Source organism: Oncorhynchus tshawytscha, unplaced genomic scaffold, assembly GCF_018296145.1.
Source record: "Oncorhynchus tshawytscha isolate Ot180627B unplaced genomic scaffold, Otsh_v2.0 Un_contig_3158_pilon_pilon, whole genome shotgun sequence".
NCBI classification, from domain to species: Eukaryota; Metazoa; Chordata; class Actinopteri; order Salmoniformes; family Salmonidae; genus Oncorhynchus; species Oncorhynchus tshawytscha.
In genome coordinates, this window is record NW_024609755.1 from 309,824 (window position 1) to 320,501 (window position 10,678).

Here is a 10,678-nt window from a genome sequence, read left to right on the forward strand (position 1 = left end):
TCAAAATGAACGACTACCCAGAATTGGCCCAAGTAGATCGGGCCATTTCCGTCGATTGGAATTCAGCTGACTTTCCCAGCATCTTACCAGAATCCTCCCAGAAACGGCCCGATGCAAATTTAAATAAATATATACAAAATTGCCCAATTTAGTCATTTTAAATATTATTAGTATACATTTTATACATACAAAATGTTTTTTTTTTTGTGGATGGGTATAACTTGTGTCAGAGGAAACACCATACACCTGGTGACCGTGTCAGCGTGCATGCGCCTAGCCCGCCACAGGAGTCGCTACAGCGCGATGGGACAAGGACATCCCGGCCGGCCAAACCCTCCCCTAACTTGGACGATGCTGGGTCTCATGGGTCTCCCGGGCGCGGCCGGCACGGGTCTCGAACCAGCATCTGTAGAAATGCAGTGCGCGAGTGTTGCAAAATAAATGTACATATACATGTTATTCAATCATTGCACCCGCACTACTCGAGAGCGCTAATGAGCGTCTGCGTTGCCAGGCGATGCAAGTCCTGCCTCTCCCATCTCCTCAATGGCTTTTAGAAGCATATACCCACGTGCCATCTCCTCATTGGTTATACCCACATGGGTGATTGAAAGATGAGCTGAAGTCGGTTGTGGTAATGCACCTTACATGCTGACCACACCGCTTGCGTCGCCAAATAAATACATACATGTTATTCAATTATTGCACCCACAAGCACGCCAACGAGCGTCTGCGCTGCCAAGCGCTAAAATAGAAGTCAGTTCTATTTGTGACACCGATAGCGGTGCTAGTTCTGCTTCTCCCATCTCTTCATTGGTTTATAGAAGCAGATACCCACGTGCCATCTCAATCACGTGGGTGATTGAAAGATGAACTGAGTTTGGTTGGTCGTCGTGGTAACTATGAACGTTAGATCCCAATCGCCATATAAAGTCCAAAGAAAAAAAGCATGGACGGAGGAGATAAGACTAGAAAATACCCGGTTTACCGTTTTATGTGTGGATTAATTGTCGGAGTAGAGGACCTTGTGCATTTCAGGTAAAATAACAACTCAACGTTTACAGTTGAAGTCGGAAGTTTGCATACACCTTAGCAAAATACATTTAAACTCAGTTTTTCACAATTCCTGACATTTAATCCCAGTAAAAATTCCTTGTGTTAGGTCAGTTAGGATCACCACTTCATTTAATTAACCTCTTGAGTGTAGGGGGCAGTATTTTGATGTTTGGATGAAAAACGTACCCAAATTAAACTGCCTATTTCTCAGGCCCATGTAACACTTGTCTTCGTCCTCCTCTGACAAGGAGTAACAAATGTCAGAACAATGCGCTGCATGGTAAGTGTCCATATTGTATTTAATATGAATACTGAACACTTGAACAAAAACAATAAAACGGCAAAAAGAACAGTCCTGAACGGTGAAGCAAAACACAGAACAGAAAATAATCACCCACAAGTCAAGGGTGAAAATAGGCTACCTAAAAATTGTTCTCAATCAGGGACAACGATTGACAGCTGCCTCTGATTGAGAACCATACCAGGCCAAACACAGAAATCCCAAATCATAGAAAAAGAACATATACTGCCCACCCCAACTCACGCCCTGAACATACGAAAACAAAGACAAAACAAAGGAACTAAGGTCAGAATGTAACAGCCCAGAATCTAGAATATGCATGTAATTGTCAAATTAGGATAGAGAACACTCTAAAGTTTACAAAACTGTCAAAATATTGTCTGTGAGTATAACAGAAGTGATATTGCAGGTGAAAACCTGAGGAAAATCCAACCCGGAGGTGTTGTTTTTCTTGAAAGCTCTCTGTTCCATAGCCTGCCTTCACTCCATTTAAACTGATATCAACCAGATTCCATTTCCTATGGCTTCCCCATGGTGTGAACAGTCTTTAGACATAGTTTCAGGCTTTTATTTTGAAAAATGAGCGAGAAAGATCACATCGCATCACTGTATGGCTGGGTGCCAGCAGCGTTTTGCATGCGCCAACAGAGTGGAGCAGACATTTCTCTCTCTCCTATTGAAGAAGCTACAGTCCCGGTTGAAATATTATCGATTATATAGTGTAAAAACAACCTGAGTATTGATTATAAAAAACGTTTGACATGTTTCTACGAACATTACAGATACTATTTGGAATTTTCGTCTGCAATGTCGTAACCGCTCAAGCCTGTGGATTTCTGAACATAACGCGTCAACCAAATGGAGGTATTTTGGATATGAAAATAATGTTCATTGAACAAAAGGAACATTTATTGTGTAACTGGGAGGCTCTTGAGTGCAAACATCCGAAGATCATCAAAGGTAAGCGATTCCTTTTATTGCTTTTCTGACTTTCGTGACCAATCTACTTGGCTGCTAGCTGTTTGTAATATTTTGTCTACTGAGAGAGATGTCCTTACATAAACGCTTGGTATGCTTTCGCCAAAAAGCTTTATTGACATCTGACAAGCCAGGTGGATTAACAACAAGCTAAGCTGTGTTTTGCTATATTGCACTTAATATTTTTAGTAATTTAATTTGAATTTGGTGCTCTGCAATTCAGTGGATGTTGACAAAAATGATCCCGCTAACGGGATGGGTGCATCAAGAGGTTTTAAGCATGTGAAATGTCAGAATAATAGTAGAGGGAATCATATATTTCAGCTTTTAGTTCTTTTATCACATTCCCAGTTGGTCAAAAGTTTGCATAAACTCAATTCGTATTTGATAGCATTGCCTTTAAATTGTTTAACTTGGGTCAAACGTTTCGGGTAGCCTTCCGGAAGCTTCCCACAATAAGTTGGGTGAATTTTGGCCCATTCCTCCTGACAGAGCTGGTGTAACGGAGTCAGGTTTGTAGGCCTCCTTGCTCATACACGCTTCTTCAGTTCTGCCCACAAATGTTCTATAGGATTGAGCTCAGGGCTTTGTGATGGCCAGTCCAATACCTTGACTTTGTTGTCCTTAAACCATTTTGCTACAACTTTGGAAGTATGCTTGGGGTCATTGTCCATTTGGAAGACCCATTTGCGACCAAGCTTTAACTTGATGTCTTGAGATGTTGCTTCAAAATATCCACATAATTTTCCTCCTCATCATGCCATCTATTTTGTGAAGCGCACCAGTGTCTCCTGCAGCAAAGCACCACCACAACATGATGCTGCCACCCCTGTGCTTCACGGTTGGGATCTTGTTCTTCGGCTTGCAGCCTCCCCCTTTTTCCTCCAAGCATAACAATGGTCATTATGGCCAAACAGTTCTATTTTTGTTTCAACAGACCAGAGGACATTTCTCCAAAAATGATGATCTTTGTCCTCATGTGCAGTTGCAAACCGTAGTCTGGCTTTTTTATGGCGGTTTTGGAGCAGTGACTTCTGCCTTGCTGAGCGGCCTTTCAGGTTATGTCGATATAGGACTAGTTTTACTGTGAATATAGATACTTTTGTACCTGTTTCCTCCAGCATCTTCACGAGGTCCTTTGCTGTTGTTCTGGGATTGATTTGCACTTTTCGCACCAAAGTACGTTCATCTCTAAGAGACAGAACGCTTCTACTTCCTAAGCGGTATGACTGCTGCATGGTCCCATGGTGTTTATACTATTATACTATCGTTTGTACAGATGAACGTGGTACCTTCAGGCGTTTGGAAATTGCTCCCAAGGATGAACCAGACTTGTGGAGGTCTACAATTTGTTTTCTGATGTCTTGGCTGATTTCTTTTGATTTTCCCATGATGTCAAGCAAAGAGGCACTGAGTTTGAAGGTAGGCCTTGAAATACATCCACAGGTACACCTCCAATTGACTCAAATTATGTAAATTAGCCTATCACAAGCTTCTAAAGCCATGACATCATTTTCTGGAATTCTCCAAGCTGTTTAAAGGCACAGTCAACTTAGTGTACGTAAACGTCTGGCCCACTGGAATTGTGATACAGTGAATTAAGTGAAATAATTTGTTTGTAAACAATCTTTGGAGAAATTACTTGTGTCCTGCACAAAGTAGATGTCCTAACCGACTTGCCAAAACTATAGTTGGTTAACAAGAAATTTGTGAAGTGGTTGAAAAACAAGTTTTAATGACTCCAACCTAAGTGTATGTAAACTTCTGACTTCAACTGTATATCCCAGGACAAATTAGCTATCAACAGCAAGCTAGCTAAATAGGTCAAATTAGCTAGCAACTGCAACAGCTAACTTTACAGCCCATAGAGAGAGCAGTGCATTGGGGATTTTGTAGTCAACTCGAGCTGCAACAGACACAACGTTATTCACATGTTGCTACCAACCTTATTATAAAGCCAAAATTAACATTTGTTCACAAAAAAATATTGTTCTCTTATTTAACACTGTAATTTATAGGAATGAGTGGTTTTGGGTGGATTTTTCCTTTAAGTAGACCATAAAATACATTTTAAATGGTAAATGGCCAGAGAGAACTATCTTTATTTACTGTATATTTGGTCATGGCAGATAGGATGTTGTGTTGTAGAGGGGAAAAACATATTCCTGATAGCTACTCATTTAATACTGTCTACAGAGCCTAATGGGTAAGGGCCAGGATATCAGATGAGCATTGACAAGGATGCTGATGAACTGACACTAGTATCTTACCACACATTAGACAGTCTATAAATACACACACGCAGGCATGAACTGACACATACAGACACACACACTAGCCCTCCCAGACCCACTCCCTGGGACGGTTACCAGAGTTGATTGATCTTTCATTGATTGATTATGATGTTGTCTCTTCCTGATTTAACTCCAGCCTGAATGAGTAATTTATGTTACGTGACCTGAGTGAGGAAATATCTGATAGGCCCCCTGAGAAAGACCAACACATGTCACAGCCAATCAGTAGCAGCCTGTTTGAGTAGTTAATTACTCTTCCTCACCAACAACAGCCAATAATTCAGAATGATTTGATTCAGGGGGTTTTACAGTTGACAAAGTAATTTATATGTTGACAAGTTTGATTTAGATTTTATTTCAAGTTTGAATGAAGCCAATTAAGTTCAAATAGGTTTATTATGACCAGACTGATGTTCAGAATATGCCAATACATTACATACTGTATAATAGGGCTATATGTAGACAACATGGAAACCATAGGATGACATTCAGCAGAAATGATACGAGGTGGGAATTCCCTCTCTGTTGGTATGCTATAATTAATTCAAACTGTGAGTAACACACTCATGCACTTGCAGACAAACACACATGTACCCAAACTCACATGTTCGCACACGCACACTTATACACACACACACACACACCTATCCACACCCACACAAAATATGGATAAAGTTTCTCAGTGAAGGTGTCACCAGTGAAAGAGTAGATATGAGACCTGGCCTCCACATTATAGAAGGAGACATGGCCCTCCTCATAATCCACAAACACCCCCACCTTCTGGGGCTTCTCTCTCAGGGAGAGGGGGACAGAGGGGCCAGAGAGAGCCTTGTACTCTCCATTTCTAAGCCACAGTGTCCTGTATCCATTTTCAGGGCTCACTGTAATCTTCCCCTTCCTGTTGATGGACTCTCTGGCCACTCCTATAGTCCACCTTGTCTTCCCCTTCACCTGAACATCATAGTAGAATCTCCCTGAGGAGAAACCCTCCTTTCCTAGGACACTGACACAAGTATCAAACCTTTCTGGGTTGTAAGCGAGATCCTGCCATACATCTCCAAATATAACTTGTTTCCCATCTTCAGACAGGATGAGTTTGGGATGTGCTGTATCAGGATCTAGAGTCACATCCACTGTGTAGGTTTTCACTCCAACCCTGTTCCTGGAGAGATGATGTCCTGTAGGTTTTCACTCCAACCCTGTTCCTGGAGAGATGATGTCCTGTAGGTTTTCACTCCAACCCTGTTCCTGGAGAGATGATGTCCTGTAGGTTTTCACTCCAACCCTGTTCCTGGAGAGATGATGTCCTGTAGGTTTTCACTCCAACCCTGTTCCTGGAGAGATGATGTCCTGTAGGTTTTCACTCCAACCCTGTTCCTGGAGAGATGATGTCCTGTAGGTTTTCACTCCAACCCTGTTCCTGGAGAGATGATGTCCTGTAGGTTTTCACTCCAACCCTGTTCCTGGAGAGATGATGTCCTGTAGGTTTTCACTCCAACCCTGTTCCTGGAGAGATGATGTCCTGTAGGTTTTCACTCCAACCCAAGTGAGACTGATTTTAATCATTTGCTTCTTGATAAGTTGAATCAGGTTTGTTACAATTAAGGTTGGATCAAAAAGCTCCAGCTCTGCAGGATCAGGGTTGGAGAACCCTGGCTTAGAATATACATGTATGTATTGTATATTGACCATAAGGGTCTAGTAATGCATCGTGCTCCTACTTACCCAGCTGATCAGCAAGTATCTCTGCAGACAAGAACAGATAAATTCAAATCAAAGTAAAGCATTCTTAATGGTGAATAATTAATTCAACTCCTTGTGTGGCAGGGGGATGGGCACAGTAAAAACAATGTGATGAAAAGTATTAATGTCAAATATGTAAGGATTTTAAATCCATTAAACTAGCTGTTGTACGCTATCCATTTCTGTTACATATTCATGTGTTGGGAATTGTTTGTCTCCAATTATTGTTTGGGATCCCAATAACAAATTACGCTGATCCATAAGACTGTTGGACACGACTTACTCAGCTTTAAAGTGTTGACATATTGAACTTGCTGTAATGCCTGTTGTCGGAATGAGTGGACCAAAGCGCAGCGTGGAAAGTGTTCATGATTTTATTGATCAAAGAAACACTCGAACAAAGTAACAAAAGCGACCAGTTCTGTCAGGTAAACAGATACTAAACAGAAAATAACTACCCACAAACACAGGTGGGAAAAAGGCTGCCTAAGTATGATTCCCAATATAGAAGGAGACATGGCCCTCCTCATAATCCACAAACACCCCCACCTTCTGGGGCTTCTCTCTCAGGGAGAGGGGGACAGAGGGGCCAGAGAGAGCCTTGTACTCTCCATTTCTAAGCCACAGTGTCCTGTATCCATTTTCAGGGCTCACTGTAATCTTCCCCTTCCTGTTGATGGACTCTCTGGCCACTCCTATAGTCCACCTTGTCTTCCCCTTCACCTGAACATCATAGTAGAATCTCCCTGAGGAGAAACCCTCCTTTCCTAGGACACTGACACAAGTATCAAACCTTTCTGGGTTGTAAGCGAGATCCTGCCATACATCTCCAAATATAACTTGTTTCCCATCTTCAGACAGGATGAGTTTGGGATGTGCTGTATCAGGATCTAGAGTCACATCCACTGTGGACAGAAACACACTTTTTTAGAATTATTTTGAAAAACAAACTTTACTGCAGGTTTTGCTGCACAGTACATTACTGTAGACATATGTAACCTATAGGTTGCTATTGATAACAACATACAGTATATTGCAGATGTGAATGCGTGGTATTTCAAGTAATACCCGTATGTGAAGATATGAATATTAATGTGAAACTCTAAGTGGATGGACTGGAGAGTATTCCAGTCCATCTGTCTTCTGATGGTTTCAAGTTCTAGAATATAGAGAAGGAGTTTGTCAGATTTGGGGGATACCAGAAACTATGGTAATATAATGTTACAGTAGAGTATACTGTATACTATACAAATCTCCATCTCTAAACTTTATTGTTAAAGTGAGATTGATTTTTTAATGCAAGTTCAGAACCAAACACATATACTAAGTGACAAGGTGTAGAAATAATCACTCTTCCATAATACAGTAAACCTGCAAACAGTATGAAGTGATCTAATCCATTTGGAATAGAATTCAGTGTCATTAATTTACCTGGACTCCCCTTCATGTTTACAATCTGTGGGTAAATTAAACAAATAAAACTAATCATAATTCCTGTTATTTAAAGTGTGAACATTTTCAAATAAAAAAATGAAACAAAATTGCATTCTTGGTGTGAACATAAAATAATTCCAATACAGTAATATTTTACCACATAATTATGACTAATCTTTGTGCTATTTGCATATTTGCATAATGGAAATTGTAAACCCTGAGAACAGGGCTCTCCAACCCTGTTCCTGGAGAGATGATGTCCTGTAGGTTTTCACTCCAACCCTGTTCCTGGAGAGATGATGTCCTGTAGGTTTTCACTCCAACCCTGTTCCTGGAGAGATGATGTCCTGTAGGTTTTCACTCCAACCCTGTTCCTGGAGAGATGATGTCCTGTAGGTTTTCACTCCAACCCTGTTCCTGGAGAGATGATGTCCTGTAGGTTTTCACTCCAACCCTGTTCCTGGAGAGATGATGTCCTGTAGGTTTTCACTCCAACCCTGTTCCTGGAGAGATGATGTCCTGTAGGTTTTCACTCCAACCCTGTTCCTGGAGAGATGATGTCCTGTAGGTTTTCACTCCAACCCTGTTCCTGGAGAGATGATGTCCTGTAGGTTTTCACTCCAACCCTGTTCCTGGAGAGATGATGTCCTGTAGGTTTTCACTCCAACCCTGTTCCTGGAGAGATGATGTCCTGTAGGTTTTCACTCCAACCCTGTTCCTGGAGAGATGATGTCCTGTAGGTTTTCACTCCAACCCTGTTCCTGGAGAGATGATGTCCTGTAGGTTTTCACTCCAACCCAAGTGAGACTGATTTTAATCATTTGCTTCTTGATAAGTTGAATCAGGTTTGTTACAATTAAGGTTGGATCAAAAAGCTCCAGCTCTGCAGGATCAGGGTTGGAGAACCCTGGCTTAGAATATACATGTATGTATTGTATATTGACCATAAGGGTCTAGTAATGCATCGTGCTCCTACTTACCCAGCTGATCAGCAAGTATCTCTGCAGACAAGAACAGATAAATTCAAATCAAAGTAAAGCATTCTTAATGGTGAATAATTAATTCAACTCCTTGTGTGGCAGGGGATGGGCACAGTAAAAACAATGTGATGAAAAGTATTAATGTCAAATATGTAAGGATTTTAAATCCATTAAACTAGCTGTTGTACGCTATCCATTTCTGTTACATATTCATGTGTTGGGAATTGTTTGTCTCCAATTATTGTTTGGGATCCCAATAACAAATTACGCTGATCCATAAGACTGTTGGACACGACTTACTCAGCTTTAAAGTGTTGACATATTGAACTTGCTGTAATGCCTGTTGTCGGAATGAGTGGACCAAAGCGCAGCGTGGAAAGTGTTCATGATTTTATTGATCAAAGAAACACTCGAACAAAGTAACAAAAGCGACCAGTTCTGTCAGGTAAACAGATACTAAACAGAAAATAACTACCCACAAACACAGGTGGGAAAAAGGCTGCCTAAGTATGATTCCCAATCAGAGACAAGGATAGACAGCTGCCTCGGATTGGGAACCATACTAGGCCAAAACAAAGAAATATACAACATAGAATGCCCACCCCAAATCACACCCTGACCTAACCAAATAGAGAAATAAAACGGCTCTCTAAGGTCAGGGTGTGACACTTGCTTTGTAGACATCTTACATCCATGCAGGAGAAAATTATGAAAAAGTAAACTTTTACACATTGATGCATAGGACTGTTAGACACTACTTACTCAACTCAAGACTGTGTTCATTTTTAACTTGCTCTGGACACATGAAAAGAGAGACATTAGAGAGAACATACTTAATGAACACAAGAACCTCAGTGTTTTCTCTGACAAAGTTTCATTTCTGGAGGAGAAAACTGCATGTTTGACAGTAAGACACTACTTACCTAGCTCTTGACTGTGTTCAGCTTTGGATACATCTATAGACATGACAATAGATAACAGTTAGAGGAAAAGTCCACAAAATGACTTACCGGTACTCAAGATGTTTTCTGACAAAGTTATTTCCATGAAGGAAGAAGTTACACTTATGTGCTTCAGGTAAACCATGCACTGAGATTTAAATAAACCTTATATTAAAACATCTAGTATTTTTGTGGAGAAAATATTAGAACAACTCTGGTGCAATAAGTGCCACGCTCAAGATTTTCACCTTGTCGGCTCGGGGATTCGAACTGGCAACCTTTCGGTTCTAGTACCCAACTCCTGGTGTATGTCACTCTGTAAACGGCACTTTAAAACATTTACATTCAGTCAAAAAAAGTGTTCTATTATGTCATGGAAAATTGCAAGATTATATTTTAATGCTTGTAAGATTGTTATAATGGTTGTATTACATTATAACAGTTGTTACATTCGACAGAATAGAGTATTGTGTGTGTGTTCCACTGAGGATGGGCCGCTGAGATAGCACTGACAGAGGAGATTTACAATGTCTTTGGGTAATAAAGCCTAAAGAGCATTCCAGATAGTAAAGGTAGTGTTTTTGTGCTATACCGTACCAGGGTGAGACGGGTTCCAGTTTGGAGTAGGAGGGGGCCAGACACGGATCTTTACAATGAGAACTGTTGACACAGCAGTAACTGTCTGCTATGTTTTATAGATATCTTTCATTCAAATCTTAACCTTTGTGAACTGTTCCTAAGATCTGTGGTTCGTCATGTAAATTGAGAGGGGTGTATCTTGGCTATAAAAGATCTTTGTACTTTTTTGGTGGCACTCAACGGTTCACAAAGTCAAATGCTATTGCAAAGCTTAATTATTATTAAAGATGTAGTTAAAGTATAACTCTGACTGGTGTGTGAAGTTTGTCTCTCTCCTCATTTGGTAAAACAGAAAAATGCTACCACAATTAC

The 10,678-nt window shown here is 40.7% G+C and overlaps 1 protein-coding gene across 1 annotated transcript; it reads right to left on the reverse strand.

Moving 5' to 3' along the window:
* Positions 1-4,968: 4,968 nt before the first annotated feature.
* LOC121845743 (zinc-binding protein A33-like) lies at positions 4,969-7,819 on the reverse strand. Its single transcript, XM_042317613.1, has 2 exons — positions 7,804-7,819; positions 4,969-5,762 (listed from the first exon to the last, which is right to left on the reverse strand). Exons 1-2 carry the CDS (start codon positions 7,817-7,819, stop codon positions 5,230-5,232), a joined length of 549 nt encoding a protein of 182 aa, XP_042173547.1. The 3' UTR covers positions 4,969-5,229.
* Positions 7,820-10,678: the final 2,859 nt, after the last annotated feature.